This window comes from Mercenaria mercenaria, unplaced genomic scaffold (genome assembly GCF_021730395.1).
Source record: "Mercenaria mercenaria strain notata unplaced genomic scaffold, MADL_Memer_1 contig_3782, whole genome shotgun sequence".
Classification (NCBI taxonomy): domain Eukaryota; kingdom Metazoa; phylum Mollusca; class Bivalvia; order Venerida; family Veneridae; genus Mercenaria; species Mercenaria mercenaria.
The window spans coordinates 48,658-66,132 of NW_026461955.1; the positions used below are offsets into that span (position 1 = coordinate 48,658).

The following is a 17,475-nucleotide window of genomic DNA, read 5'->3' on the forward strand; positions in this document are numbered from 1 at the left end:
ATTTTTACACTGATACACTTCCTACTTCTGCTAATTATATAATAAATCAACACAAATATTTAAAATTAAATCAATTCGGTTTGTATTCTCCTGCAGCACATATAGCATCGAAGCTTTTCCGCTTATAAGTGTAATATAACTGTATATATTCTATATAGATAGTATATTACTATCTTTGGCTAAGACCTTTTGTAGGTCAGCAATATAACTTTGAGTATGTATACATAAGTCAAGAAAGTAAGTAAGTAAGTAAGTAAAATATTTTAAATTTTCAGCTTCCTATAAATATCGGTGTGTCGGTATTTGATAGTGAAAAGGGAATGATTATTATTTTTTTTTTGTGTGTGTGTATGTGTGTGGAGGGGGGCGGTTAACGTCGCAGGCCATATGGCGACTTTCCAGCTTTTATGATCGAGGAATACCCGGGTGCCCCTCCCCTCCGTGCATTATTTCATCACGAGCGGTCACCTGGCCTGGGTAGAACCACCGACCTTCCGTAAGACATCGGGATGGAGTGATCAATACCATTATGGCGGGGTGATGAGGTTTACAGCAGTTTAAGTCCGAGTCAAAACCATTTAATAAAACATTTAGCAGACTTTCTATTGTATTAAACAGACAAAGTTCATGGAATATTGCTGCCAGTGTAATGCACTTTGTGTCATATGAAGTTGGTGACGATGTGGAACAACTAGTCTAAGTTGGAATGAAATCCATTTCATGATAACAAAGATAAAGTGAACGTGCCTAAAAAGTTTCGCTTGAAATTCAAAGTAAAACGGGGACATAATGCATGTATCTTAGTTGGAGTTATAGACCTCCTGTCATATATTGGTGATGATGTATGACATTTAACAGTCTCATATATCAGTTATTTATAAAACGCTCAAAAATCATAAAATATTTTCCTATATTTAGTAACAATGACTGTGACCTAAGCTTTCCAAAATGAAGCAAAACATTTGTCTGTATGAAAGTTACCTTTTTTTAGTTATAATTTACCAGGTTTGGTCTACTTAACCCATTCCTAACTGAAGCAATTGTGAGAAAACCATTTTCTTTTTTAGTAATTCTAATACTGACCTTGACCCACGCATCCAAAATTAACTAAAGCTATATCGTGCGATAAGAATGAAGACAGGCAGAGTTAGGGAAGTGACTACTTGTGTAAGAAAAACAGTCATACAACATTAAAACTGGACTCTATAATGAAATTACATTTAGAATGGAACTGATATAAAAACTAATCCGTCAATAGGGGCGGGGCCAATATTTTTGGTTATCAGGTCATTGAGGTAATAACAAGACATCAGATAAGTGTTATCAGGCAGCTTTCATGGAAGTTGCATAATTAGTTTCAACAATAAGATCATAGGAATACTGTATCTCCTTTTATTCTTACGTTTTATTATATACCTATATAAATTCTGTAAAAATCGGCTTGTATTTCACAATTAAATATGAACAGGCAGAAAAGAAATCCGTACTGTACCTTTAAAATTCCGTATTGTACCTTCCTTATTGTATGCTGCCGGACTACTTTCATTAATATGCATGACCTGGCACATTTCTATAAATAGCGCACATAAAAACTTCACATAGTTCCATTTTAATATCGATAAACATTAAAGATTTCGTTCAATAACAACTCACAAAATGGTAAAGTATATAATGAAAGGGTCATTATAACAGTAGCTAGATCTGGGATTTTGTATTCGGCTCTCGTAGATTTTGCTTGGTCGAATCACACTCGGCGCTTGCGCGCCTCGTGATATCCGACTTTACAAAAATCCACTCGAGCCGAATACAGCATCCCAGATCAAGCTACTGTTATAATGACCTTTTCATTATATTTTATGAATACTAAAATGATTACTTCCAGGACCAGACATAAGGTTGTAGGGGCGTGAAGTAGCAACATAAATTCGATCATGTTCTTCAAGATGAAATACAGCTCCTATGTGACTTGTCCAACCTGCATGTCCAACAGCCATTTCGCACATGGATTTTACGTGTTCTAGGAGAATTCGTTCACCGCCTTCGTTGTACGAGATAATGTATAAAACGTCTGATCTGTTTCGTCTATACCGGTGGCATTGTCTGCTCTTGTGGTCAGTTGAGAAGATATGTAATACTTCCCTGATTTGCGTACATAAATTGCGCCTTCTGTCTGTAAATGTTGTATTCCATTCCCTGAACTTACATCTGACTTCCAGAAAACTTACGTTGCTTTTCCTGGAACTAAAATGACAACATTACAGGTTTTATGTAAACGTTTGTGTCATGACTACCCTCTGTCGCTCAACTGAGCTCGCATGGGGAAATCAAACTGCTCGAGTTAACAGCGATACCCAGTTAACCCTACAAATGTGCCTAAAAAGGCCCAATCGAATCGTCGTTGCATTTTAAGAAATATATCCATTTCTTAAATAAATAACAAATGCATTGGTGCTTTTTACTACAGTGTAACCGTATTTTATCTAAAGCTTGCATTTGTAAAGAAAACTACATTCAAGAACGGCATCGTATTTTTTTATAAACACACGGTGAAGAAACTTGAATAAGACATCTCACATATTATCAAAGTTTCAAAACGTTGCACATATGCTCGGAATTTGCCAAAAGACAAACAACAAAAAAAGTCACGGACATTTACCATTGCTAAACCGAGCCTGTGCGTCGTATAAGGAAATTGGCCTGGACGAACTGAATAACTCTACCTACCAAGGGTTCTTAAGTTATCTATGCCTGAGTAATCGGTGTTTCAATGTATTAAAATTAGAGGAAGAAAATATGGCAGAGTATGGGTACGAGTGGATTTTGGCAAACATGTTTAGTATAAATAATTGTCCATGCAGACGTTTATTTTACCTGGCTTAGCATGAGAAGTAACTTGCTTCGGGTGCAGTTGTGCTTCTTCTCTATTCGAATATGTGCAATTAAACTGTTTAAGACTGAGCGAAACATACTCTGAAATATATCAAGTATCAACACTTTAGATATAAGTAAATGGTATCACATTGAATATATAAATGAATGGATTTGACCTTTACAAACAGTTTAGGTGACGCGGAACGTTGATCAATCAGATTAAATATACAATTATTGCACATTCCATGCAGTTTTATGTAGAGGATATTGCGTGAATGTCTTTTCATATCTGTTTTAATCAAATAATGCAAGCGTAATGCCAAAACTCTGTAATGGTATTATTTTTTCTCCCACGACGTCACACATGTTATAAATACATTCTTCCTTTTGGGATAAAAAGATAATTGACAGAGGTTTACGAAAACATATTTGATTTGATCTAGAGGAATAACAGTTTAACAACAATTAAAAAAAAGTATTGTTATGATATCCCTGTATGATTCATGTAAAATATTATTTTTTTTCCATTGTAATTTGCTTAATAAGACTGTTTTAAGAATTACACTTTTCTTAATTCGTAAAGAAATCTATTTCTGGTTCTGAACAACATAAAGAAAGGAAAAGTCACTTCTTTACAGTGCCACAGGATCTAAACGATACCACACTCTTCCATATACAAACATATAAAATATAAAGAATTTGAATAAATATGTGGTGAAAAAAACTAACAAAAATGTAACTTTAAATCATATATATTAATTAATTTATTTATACACATACCTGGGTTTGTATCACTGTTGTACTTTTCTCCTATCATCTGAAACCAAATTAAAGCGGTTTCACTTTTGTCATGCTGAATAAATATGAGTACATTTCCTTAAAATGCTTTATACATTTGTTTATCAAAATTACTTATTAATCTCACGACAGAACAGTTTTATCTGAGATAAATATTTTAAACAGTTTATATTATATGTTTAACAAAATGAATGCAAGCTTAATCGTTTATTCATTTCAAAAAGTACATTTCTTTCAAATGAACAGCAATAACTTCACCATAAAACAATATAAAAGAACAAAATTACTAGTATGAACATAATACATATAATTATTCAAAGGACGTAAATAAACACATATAATTGTCTACCTGTTTAACACTTCTTTCGAGCATTGCACTGACTTTATCGCAGTTGTTTTTTCGCTTTGTATTCTTGTCTTTTTTGATTATCAGTTCTTTTAGCCAGGTTGCTTTGCTCTCGCCTATGACAGAACCTTCCTCCAGGAAGCAATACTGCGGTTCTATATTGTGCAGCTGCGCTGTCCTCTTTGAACGCCAACACAAAGAAAGAACGAGCAGAATACTCATCCAAAGTGTTGCGCAAGCGATTAATGCCTTAAGGATGAAATTCATTGACTGTAACTGAAAGATGCAAACATTTCATGAAAATATCCAAAGAACGCTAAAAGTACAGAACGAGTACGGTATCTCATTCCCAGCATTCATAGTTATAATAAGCTTCACAGAGGACACAACTAATCAAATATGATCCTTACCAAAACAAGTAATTATTTTAAACAATGTCAGAATTCAGAAATTATGCTTCTCCACAAATACGGTTTACCATATTAAGCCCCTGCATGATTTCAAAACATAGGCGTCCAGAATACCTCATCAAGGTTACAAGTTTATAGAGATGAAATATAGATACGATATAATGTTTACGAAATACTAAGAACTAAAAAATATAAAACGTTCAGATTGGTTTGTTTTGAAAAACAGTTAAACAAGTATTGTATACGAGTCTGCCTGATACAATAGGAGAACGGGTTTTCTTTGGGTGCACAACATGCCTTTTTATTCATATAGATTTTACCTCGGCTAATGTTTCGAACCACGGAGCAAACACAAAATGTACCATACTCTTGAATAGTTGCGGGATTTTTGAAGTTTCAGTTAAATGTATTTAACGACAGTCTTTAGCCTAAAATGTATTCCTGTTCTACAAATGCCTACACCAACGGCAGACAGAAAATATAACCATTTTTATTGTGCTCAAATACGGGTATGTCCGCGAATAACTAACCTTTTCCTCACCCCTACAAATAAGAATGAGAGGACTGTTTTTGTCGCTTGGTAAATTCCAAAATGCAGGTCTACTGATCGCAATTGCTATAAAACAGTCACACTAACTGAATCTAACTACACAAACTGTATTTAACTTTTATAAATTTATATTTTTTATTATTTTATTATTCAATTTGACAGATTTATTACTAAACAAAACGAAAAATACCCTACCTTCATAGCGATTTTCCGGTACGAACACCTATTAACAGTAAGTACGTGGTTATAATTTCAAACCGAAACCGTGTTTGACATTTAATTCATTGAAAAATAATGACAAGATATATATATTTATAAATGTATTGTCCATTAAAGAATATTTGGAATGTTTCCGTAAATCAATTTTCGGTGTTCCAACCTTAATAATGATATAACTAATGATAAACAGTTACCAAACTCGGGTGGTATGTCTGACCATACCATTTTTTAAATATCCCCTGTAAACTAAACAAACGAGAAAAGTGTCACACTGATCATGATTTATCTTTCAATTATTTAGAAATACTCCACTATTCAACAGTTTTCTATGTACAGTAAACCGTTCTACAAAATTCTTCAGGGCTGGACAAGTGTTCAGTCAATAAACGGGATTGGCGCCAGTACACAAGAAAAATGATACCTTTCATAAAATAATGTAAGAATAAATGTAATATCGATACAAATCAAAAGGTAAAATGTAATTGTCTGAACTGAATTCGAACTCATGGCAGCATATAACTGAAAAGGTTATTTTAATAAATGTCACTTATATGGCGTAAAATAAAGAAAACGCCCGAAAATATTGGTGAAAGTGCCAGGTCAATACATACGGACATTATTATTATAATTGTTGAATGTCCGAGTGCTGTGGGTTTTTTTTTTCGTGTGTGTGTGTGTGTGTTTATTGTTGTTGTTGTTGTTGGGTGGGGGAGGTCCTAATGAAAAGACATGAAATAAACATCTGGTGTCATGTGGTATTTGAGTCAATAATTTGAAAATTTTGCAATTTTATTGAAAGTGAGATCAATTTACAATACATCAGAGTAAGATCACTTAGTGATTATTATTTCTGGTCGTTGAGATCATGAATCTATTCGATCTAATTCGACAAAATATTTCCGCTGGTGTAGGCTTTCTCTCACATGAACATGTTCAATTAAACCATGCCTACAATTAGTTTGACTGATGCGCGCGCGTGTGTATGTGTGTATGTGAGTGTGCGCACGTACGCGCATGTGTGTGTGTGTGTGTGTGTGTGTGTGTTTGTGTGCGGTTATAAAAGATAAGTAACCCGCTATAGGTAAGTATCCATAGGGAGAGCACAGATCCACGGATCTTGGAGTCGCGACTTCGATCCCCGGGCGGGGCGCATTTTCTCCGTGATGATTTGATAAAATACACTGTCTGACATCATTCATCCTCCACCTCTGTTTCATGTGGGCAAGTTGTCAGTTACTTGCGGAGGACAGGTTTGTATTGGTACAGAATCCAGGAATACCGGTTAGGTAAACTTCCCGCCGTTAAATAACTGAAAAAAAATGACGTCTTTGTTTAAATATGAATTGTCTCTGAGAACGAGAAATAGTAATAAAAAACTGAGCCCAGTACGGACGGGTTTTAGGACAGCCACAAGGCACTTAAAGACAGGTGTGTGATAATATATAATAAGATTCTTTAGATGCATAGACTGGTCTTCGTTTTCTTAGATAGTGAAACAGAATCCCATTGATGCTTTCATTCGTATTTAATTAAATTAATTGTGCCAATCGGCGAAATTAGATCCCAGCGAACAAGGAAAATTCATATTGAATTTCGTCCTTGGATTAATGCTCACATAAAGTAGTCTTTTAGGTCAACGTGAGTCTAAGATCCCTCTTACATCTACGGGATGTAACTATGTAGGCCATAGATATTTATACTGTGGTATTTTGCTTTGTAGTCTTACTTGTTTTATTAATAAAGATTTTTATCAGAACGGCGTTGGCGGTGGGGAAGGGGTGTTTACAGGTCAACGTTTTACATGCCGACGTTCTGCGCGGTGACTTAGAAAGTTTTTCCACTTCGGTACAAATGTCATGGCAGAATGATGAGCAACTACAACTCTGATCCATATCCGTAAGACATACTGGCAATAATTTTTCGCCATCTGTCATCTTGACAAACTTGAACCGAAAACAGGTTTGAAAAGTGTATTGAGATAGATCACTTAGTCGCATTGGTTCTGCATGTTTGTCAAGGTTTTCTTGGGAGATTGTTTTGGGTTTAAGTCATGACATTTGTACCGAAGTGGAAATAGACTCGGCACAAGATGGAAGTCTATAAATCAAATAAATAAAATGGCTTCACATGCCTTTCCAACAGTATTTAATTATAAAAATACAAACCAGTTTCGCCTATCGGCTCATCATTGTACATACAATGTAACGTGACGTTAATGATTACCATAGTAACGTCACGTTACATTGTATGTGTTTACCATAGTAACGTCACGTTACATTGTATTTACACACTGTTCCAAGATCCCAGGTACGTATAACGGCACATTACTGAATGAATAGAGTTACGTTCAAACATACCAGTGGTATATATATATAGTTTTGGTTGTTTCAACCACATAAATCACCACATTCCAGTTTTATCATTTTTTAAATATTCGTTAAGGTAACGTAAATAACATGCTGTAATTCAGAGAGAACCCGCTTGCCAGATGGCAGAATTCAGAAATATGATCTATAGACAAGGGGTTTCAAAATTAATGGGGTCTAAAAAATCCCAGGAGGGGGAGAGAAGGGTTTCACCTCCGAGCTCTATGCCTAATATTATTCCTCTTTGTCATTCAATATATTTAACTTCCACGGAAAAATATGTATAGGATAAATAGTTTTGATAAAATAAAAAACAAAGAAATGACTTACAGTCTATAATAAATATATGTAATTTAAAGTTATATGTACTAGTTGAGTTAAATAAACAAAATATCATACCGCCATACTGGAATATCCTGGCAACGGGGACTTCTGCGCCTATTACTAAACTCCATTCAGGAACGGGACACGGAACGGAACAAAAAAGAATATAATGTAATGAAATTAAAAAAATACGGAACCTTAATCGGGAGTGATTATAGAATTAATCTAAAATCTAAATAAATTTGTTTTCATATCAAAGAGATTAAGTTTACGTAAACCTTAATTAGATCTTTGTCAATTTTCTCCCTTATGTAAATTAAATGAAAATATCATTCCCAATACCTTATTACATTAGTCTATAACGTTTAGCTATATATAGCTAAGAGTTTTGTATGGTTAACATATTTGCACGGTGTTTATCAGTGCAAATACAACATGACTTTTGGATGCTTAATCCTATTTAGTAATTGAGCCGCGCCATAAGAAAAGCAACATAGTGATTTTGCGACCAGCATGGATCAAGAGCAGCCTGCGCGTCCGCGCAGTCTGGTCAGGATCCATGCTGTTCGCTAACGGTTTTTCTAATTGCAATAGGCTTTGAAAGCGAACAGCATGGATCAAGAGCAGACTGCGCGGATGCGCAGGCTGGACTGGATCCATGCTGGTCGCAAAGCCACTATGTTGGTTTTTATCATGGCGCGGCTCAATTAGAGTGCAGTGTACTAGCACCATTTTACTGTTTTATCAATGTAGACTGTATACCATACTAATAAATAAGTGCCTTAGTTAAATGGTTCTCAAGTCGGACTAAAGTTTTTCTCCATATATATTGCATCTTTTGTTCGGACCACAGTCAGTATCCTAAGCATTGTATGTTTAGAAATTTAATACAGTTTGCAAGCAAAACAAGCCGTATTTGCTTGGATACACTTCAATCTAAATCAAATTTACTTCTCGGTCCGTCCTACTTTGAAGGTGCCAGTGCATTCATATGGGAATCTGGATACATTTATATATTTGACATCTATTTAAGTGCCTCATTACTTGACAACGGGAATGCTTGTAATAGAAAAGAAAAGTAAATCCATACTGCCCTTCTCTAAATTTCTCAGAACTAATTTCTTATTTGTACATTTTTAAATAAACACATATTATCATTTCCTAATTATGTCACAGTACACAACGCTGAGTTTAATCATTCTTAAGTTTAAATGAATCTATTATCCCTTTTAAGTCTTACTGATGATACCAGAATTTTTCATCCATTGTTTAACAATAAAGGAAACAAGTCTAATGAATTTCCATTTTATGCAGTTTGCATACAAATTTAGTTCTTAATCAAAACCCGAGCCTACATTGAGTACACACGTAGATGAAATAAAGCAAAAAAAAATCGAAAAAAGAGTATTTTTATAGACGAAACCTTATAATGGAATGTATAAATAAAATATGTCTAAACAAAAATTGCTCTCCAAAAAAGCAGATCGGTATTTTTGTCAGCTGAAAGGAAAGAAATGCTTTATAATGCCTATATATTTTCTTTTTTTGAACAAGTGTATTATTTGGAGCAACTAAAACAAAACTGTTTTTTTTTTAATTTTTAATAAATAACGAAAAACGTCGCACATCGTCCTTGCATTCATATTTAGATTCAAACTGGACGAAAGTTAAAAAAATCAAGACTGCATTTTATTGCTTTTTAAATCTGTAAATGGATTGACTCATTGCTATATTTTGAATCAAATAGTGATTTCAAAAATGCATCATATACTCTTAGATCAGCTTACAAAACAAATGCAAGATAGTACACAAAAAACGCTTAAAGTACATGGATGTATTCCGCTATGCAAGTCTGGAATGGCTTGAGCCTGCCTAAGGATAATAAAACATTTTGGTTTTTTATCTATATTATATATGGTATTATATCTGTAAACTGTGTATTGTTCCTATAAACTGAATGCAGTGCATGTATTCACACCCTATAAACGACTGTATTTCCCCTCTTCCTGTTGCGATCGATCAAAACAATAAACTGACAGCTAAAAGTTGAAAAACACCATTTTAAAGTGACTGATATGCTTTGATTGTATGTATGTTTAAATTTTATTAGAAACTGAACATTTTTTGTTTCTGTATATGATGTGTTAGTCTGATTACAGGTAAAATTGTAGCAAAGAAACTTGATTGATCACTGATTTTGTCCAGAAATTGTACATTGTCGGCGTCAAAAGTACATATTTTCTTGCTTGAAGAATGATCTTCAAGTAAATTCCATGGATAAAGAAACAATACTAGTTTGGTAAAATAAAATAAAACCATTGCTAAAATCTCCAATTTGTTTATAACCGTCAATGAAAGAAGAGTCGGTGTGATTTCCTGACTGTATGCATGTTTGCTTGAGTACTGTACAAATGTTTGCGACCTTCGTAAAAGAGACTGTATGCCTGTTTGCAACTGACTTATTTAAAATATCGGCTTTTCCTATGCTCCTGTAGTATTTCTACATAATTATATCCCGCAAACGAAGTTCGAAGGAGGGTGGTATATAGGAGTCACCATGCGGTCTGTCTGTTCGGTCTGTTTGTATGTGTGTCCTTATAAATTTGGTCGTGCCATTACTTGAATATTATTACACAAACCTCTCTCAAACTTTATACACAAACATCGGCAATATGTAGTTAATGCCCGTCTTATTATTTTCCTTTTCTCTTTAATGTGACACTTAAAGGTAAAGCAGGGTCAATTTTTCGTGTCCGTGTCATAACTTCTTTATAAATTAAGGGATTCTGAAATAGCTTGGCACAAATGTTCACCATCATGAGAAGATGTGTCCGCACAAAGGCTCGTACTCTAGAATTTTAACCCATTGAAACCGTTATATCATCGCAAAGTATCCTGCGGCTGGACAAACAGCCGTCGTATTTACTAACCGCCGTGATTTAACCGTTATTTCTCAAACATTTATACTTACCAATCAACACCCAGCTTTCAATTTTAATGTTTCTTTAAAATATTCTGAATTTACCGATGACGAGGTAGAACTCACGCCTTTTTTAAACCAACGGAAGTGGATTGAGCAAGGATTAGCAAAGAAAACAGCTAAATCCGCAAGGACAGATTCCCGGCGTGTGCAAACGTTATCACTATCAAATGTAAATTATTTCAAACATAAGAAATAACGGTCAAATCACGACAGGTAGTAAACACGACGGCTGTATGTCCAGCCGTAGGGTACTTGTGGGTGCATTAGTTTTTAAAAAGGCAGTGGATACGATAACGGTACCGTAATCCTAGCCTCAGATTCTAGGGTTACGGAAGTTCCGTATTCCGAGACAACCCTATGAGGATGGATCATTTTGTTGGCAGACGGACAGACAGACAGACATACACACGGACAGACGGACGGGGGTCAACCTATAGGCCCCTCCTGTCTCATTTCTTTGACATTTTGAAGCCGTCAGGTAGCATTTCTTCGCGTGATTTCCATATGGAATTGACAGACGCGTAATTTCTTGCATGACATAGTAGGGACCTTGTGTATACTTTCAGTTTCTAATTCTGTATTTTATGATAGTATGTCTGTAAAACTAACACGGAATACTTGCATGTAAACGACTCTGAAGCATTCAATTCATAATATAATTAGGTAGGATAGCGAGTCACAGACCCTCCAGCCCAACCCCCAGTGGATAGGTACATGAATAGCACGAGGGGTTCGACATTAAATGACATTACATACATGACGTCTGATCAATAGAGACAATTTGGTATGTATCGTTTTTTTATTTGCGCCCTTAAAGGACATAAATCGGCTACTGTAGTCGCAAAATGGAATACAGTGTCAGTCGCAAATACGAGTTCAGATCAAATATCAAAATTGGCAAGTCGGCATATAGTGAATGTTTTTTACCGACTAGATAAAAAGTAATTTCTTTCCAAAACGCACCACATATGCAACATCTTATTTATATATATTTATGGAGTATGCATGCTTATTTCAGAAAATATCATAGATTATTGATTGCAAATCAATTTGACGTGTTATTCTTCCGTTTCGTGACTTGGTCGAGTGAATTTTCATGCAATGAGTGTGATCAGTTAGCATTTTGTCAGCATTTTGTAAACATAACTTGTCTGTCTCATCTATAATATCACCATATACACATATTTATGTTAGACTTATCGTTAAACTTAAAAACACATACCGTGTAAAGCAAAATAATTATTTTTAAGATTATGTCTTACCTTTGACCTGTCTATTTATTGTTTTGATCGGTCGCAACAGAAAGAGGGGGAGTACAGTCGTTTATAGTGCGTCATAAAATAAAGTGTTTACATTATTATTACTAAATCTTTGTTAATATTGATTGACTTAGATAATGCGATATTTCTGTATAATAAGTTTTATTTCAAGATTTTGTATTTTATAGAACGGTCCTACCAACCATTGAAAAAATAGTACAACGGTCTTAGGGAGATACATGCAGATCGTGACCAACTTCTTTCTTTTGCTTCTTAACAACTCTGATCAGCTGGTAAAGTGCCCGAAAGTGCAGAACGCTTCTGTTTTGTATAAAACCCGAAGGTCGCAGTTAAACAAAATTACGGAAAGGAATTGGCTGTCATTTCAGTATTAATTATAAATTTCGTAATTTTGTGGTAAAGTCAGTTCAGTATCAAAAATTGACATTTCTACCATGTCTAGCGCAATGCATATATTTGGGACTAAAAAGACATTATTTCAGTCATCCCGTAGTGTATGCATTGATAAACTTTAAAAATTCAATTCGAAGCCGGCAAAACGTTGGGAGCATCGAAAAAAATAAAGAAGTTAGTTTATACTAATTTATTTATTCTCGATTGCCAAACAAGTTCTTACAACTTATATTAATGGCTCTCGAGACTCATTCCAGATGGAACCAATCTCTAAGAGCAGACAGAGAGAGGCAATGTGGAATTAAAGTGTCTTGCCTAAGGACACAACCACCAAGGCAGTGGCCGGGATCGGACCCGGGACCCTTCGATCTCAAGGCGGACGCGCTACCACTGCGCTAATGTGGCTCAAAAAAAATAAAGAACTCAGTAATTATGATATACAATCACCTTTAGAATAACTCGTTTAAAATCAAATCTTTTATTAGGAAGACTGAATTTGTTCTGATGATACATGTTTTTTTTTTAAATTATGTATTTTGTTAACATAATGACATAACAGGTGACTGTACCACACAAAGTAAAATAAAATTGTCCGCTATTAAACTATTTATTTCTATAAGCGTACTTTGTGCATGACTTATGGTGATTGGTTACTTGAATTCTTATATGAATTTGTCATTATTGTAATAACACGTTAATCCTCTATATGACAGTCCTGTAATAGGTTTCGATATGAAAGGTATTCTAAAAATAAATTGATTTGACATATAAAACGTGAAACCTTCGCTGTTTGACGTTAACCTTACTAATTTAGAAAGAAAGCATGAAGCACGAAGATATGCATAACAACGCACAAAAGGTGAAACAGAAATCATGTAGATTGTATAGATATAGGATAGTGAAAAGGTTATCTTTTAAATATCCATCTTCTTTTTTTAGAAAATGTAAAATAAAGTTTTATTGGATACGCTTCCAAGACAGAACTCGATCCTGAGGAAATGTTATCTCTACTTGTACCGTACACTAAACATGATATAAGTGGATTGCAAGAACAGAATATGTCCCGTAATCAGTTGCAAATTAGAGCATTTAAAAGATTAGAGGCGAATGAAAGAGTGAATCTGGGAATATCCTACACAAAATGATGTTCTCAACATAATGGTAACTTCCGATGATTTCATTATCTATAAGCAAAAGTTACGATATCAGTGCTCATACTCTGCATTTTTTTAAAAAGGCATAAAGCTTTCCTTTCAGGAAATACTCCTTTTTTTTCTTCATTATTTGATTTCCTGAAACATCAAGGATTTGTATATTTTTTTAATTATTTGATTGCAGTTCTAATTAAATACTTAATTTCTTAATGTATTTTTGGATGAAATCTGTAAAATCTCTGTATCTTATCAGTTGGATATAATTCATATTGCTCGCTGCGGGTATTATAGCATATATACTGTGTATTTCTAAAACGGGATCGTACGTTTTTGTTTATGGCAGATTTCTCGATTAAAATAACGTTGCTTGCACATACACAACTACACAATGAAACTGATACAACGAAATGGAATTTTAGGCCGTATATAGTTATAAGTATATATGTAATACAACACACTAAATAATGAAGTGAAAAGGTCTCTGTGCCATTATTCTATAATGAATTTCAATCTATTGCCTTTTTTGTTAAACGTAAAATCGTAGGGCAAAATCGAAGAAGTGTGTCTGATGAGCATCATTTTTGAATATGAATAAACTTGATGTTAAGGCACATACTTTTTAAATCAATAACCTAAAGCAGAAACGACAAAAAAAAATTAATAATAACACTTAAAGACAAAAAAAATCCAATTAATTTTCTATTTGTCTGTAATATTAAGATAGCTACGATCTGAAGAACATACGATAAAATGGAATTAGACCTACTAATTGTTTTTGTAAAAACAACCAGGAAAGCAGAGTGAAAACATGACACAAGCACCGTCACAAGCATAATCAGGATGACGCGCAGGAACATGCTTAATATATGTCAATAGACGATTTGAATAGTTTGAACTCCGTTGGGGGAAAGAAATGGAAGAATGTGTTATCAAAATAACGGCTTCAATAAACCTCGTCTTTAAATGAATATATGGCAGTTTACCTTAAGATGAATCCCTCGGCCGTAGGTTTATGGTTTGATATTACGTGTTATCTTGGATGAGTTTTAGATGACAGATATGCTGCACATTATTAATTTAACCAGTTCCCTCTTACCTATCGTGAAATAAAACTTCCTTCATTACATAGACCATGTAAATCTGCAAATACAAACATTGAGCATGGAGACCTTATCATTATCTTTATCTAATTTAATACAGTTTTAACACCCAATGCAAGTATTAGGCAGTTTTCAGCCCATGGCCAAAGGGGAGTAATCGAAACAAAAAATGATTGTCAAATTAAACGGCAATGGAAGATCCTCATTTCATTGCATCGTTCTGAATGTTGAATAAAATTTCATATTTCGTTTGACGAAGTTATTTATCTTGTAAGGAGAAATTACCAAATAAGACAATAAATGATAAGCATAGAAAAATTTATGATCAAATGTTATATCATAATGTGCAATTTATCAACTGCTATTTGATTTCAGATAAATTGTAAAGTATAAGATTAACTCTTACTGAAAATGCTACTAAATCTTTAATCTTACAAACAATTGTCCAATTACCATTTATAAAGATGATTATATGCGGGATTCTTCGTTTACAGATCGGTTTGGTAAATATACATGAGCATTTCTGATAGTAAGCATTATTGGTTTTGAGATCCATTTACAAAAAAGTCATGTACACATTTTCTACATATGTAAAATTAAAATATATAAAAAACAACACAATTGTGTCAAAATGTGTTTCGCATTAATAAGCTTCTTCAGTTGACATAAATAACAATATATGAATCACGGGAATGCCGTTTAAACGCTGCAGTTGCCATATAAATGTATGTACATAATAAACAAAACTTCTTGGAATACAAAACGCAATTATCTTGTAATAAGCTATTATATACGTTCAAAGAAATGTGACGTTTTGTTCACAGCAGCAATGTATTAGTGACATTAATAAATACTGAATGTGTTTCATCTGCGTCAGTGGTACAAATGTAACTAATAATCAAACAAATATATTCTATTGTAAGAACAGTTTTCAGTTTATTCAGTTGTAGCCTCCCTTGTACTGTAAGCTGTATTAGATATACTTGAGGGAAAATGTGTCGTTTTATTCTGCGATCAATGCCTGAAATAAATACTACATCTAATTTAACGAAAATTGTTATAAAACGTCAGTTTGTAAAATACTTTTAGTCATTAAGGACTTTAAGATCTATTTCTTAGCTTTAGTTCAGTCCTTTTTCAAAATGTTACATTTCACTTTATGGCAATAAAGAGATCACCTCGGTTGTGTTACCTTGAGGTTTAGGGTAGCAAGTGTCGCCGAGCTATTACTACTGCACATCGGAGATCGTTATGACCAAAAGTGCTCTGAAACAAAAACAAACAGACAAATAAAAATTTAACGCATGTCATGCGCATTTTAGGTAGTGATCTTGTTCGGCCATATTGTTATTGTATTAGTTTTCAAATGGTTTATAAAGGTGTTGAAAATCACAAATTTAAAAGTTTCTACGTGTTACTGATGTCAATCAAATTTCAATCCACATCAATTTTGAAGGTCAATTAACCCATAATGCTTTTACAAATACCACACTGAATATGAAGCCCTATCCGATTTGATTTAATCACACGTTAAGACGATATGGTATATTCCTATACGAATGTGAATCTTCCACTCTTTTGATCTGGTACTTTTCGCGGCGTTATATGACAACAAATCACTTACAGTTAATCAGCAAATTGTTGTTTAGTTGTCATAATTTTCTTTCGCGAAAGACACCAACGCCCGTAAAATGCTAAAAGTATACTAGTAACCATATTGGCGATGGTCGTTGAAGTGAGGACTACCAGAGTCGAGTTGTAACCTGAAAATTATGAAAGTAAGATACGGTTGTTATATAAGAAGTAACAGTGTCGGATTTCGTTTTCCAATAAAACAGTAGCTGTATGCAATAACCTTCGTCTTTATACTCAGTACCCGATATGTACAAGGTATACAATGTATATACATGTATGTAAATAAGAATAGCGTTTGAAATCCCATTTATTTTTTTGTGTAAGTTACTGACCTTTCCAAGGTGATGCCTGCTTCTCCGTCCGTTTACTTTCAGTTGTTTTTTAATATTATCTTGTATTTTTGTGTCACTTTCCTTCCCCCCCCCCACACCCCTTTATTCCCCATACGACATTTTCTTGTCCCCTTTTAAACTTACCAACTCCCCGTCACTACCATCCCTCACTTGTTTTCAATCCATCGTTTTTTTTTTTAATTTCGTGTTTGTTGATCGGTATTTGAAGCAACCCGTCCGCATATCTTCCCTCTACAGTTTCTATTTGTGACACCCGCTCTGTGCCTCAAGTGATTCAACACTCATCTTTCAATTATTAAAAAGGAAAAGAATACATTATCATTTAAAGCAACTCTCCCATAGTTTGGGTGAAATTGTTCAACATGCTCATTTCCATCAAGTTTGGCATAGAATGTATCTATGACACTGAAAAATGATAAAGTGGTTGAACATAAAAGTAAGATACTGATAAGAATTCAGGAGAGTGTGCATCTTTTCTGCATTACTCCAAAAGTGTTGCAACGTTTTACTATCTTCTGCACAATATTTGGTTATTCATAAGAATATCTTGCAAATATCTTATGCTAATAAGTTTTTATCACAAGACTTTCAGACTATTCATTTATTTCGGAGTCATTAGGCCACACATTTCATTTGATCTTCGTTTTACCTTGTCTGAATGCTTATGTGAAATTCAGGAAATTTTTGAACTTT

The 17,475-nt window shown here is 34.1% G+C and overlaps 1 protein-coding gene across 1 annotated transcript; it reads right to left on the bottom strand.

Moving 5' to 3' along the window:
- Window positions 1–682: 682 nt before the first annotated feature.
- Window positions 683–5,557, bottom strand: LOC128553395 (uncharacterized). The gene is made up of 5 exons (XM_053534538.1): window positions 5,171–5,557; window positions 4,019–4,291; window positions 3,652–3,688; window positions 2,872–2,970; window positions 683–2,241 (listed from the first exon to the last, which is right to left on the bottom strand). Exons 1-5 carry the CDS (start codon window positions 5,174–5,176, stop codon window positions 2,222–2,224), a joined length of 435 nt encoding a protein of 144 aa, XP_053390513.1. The 5' UTR covers window positions 5,177–5,557; the 3' UTR covers window positions 683–2,221.
- Window positions 5,558–17,475: the final 11,918 nt, after the last annotated feature.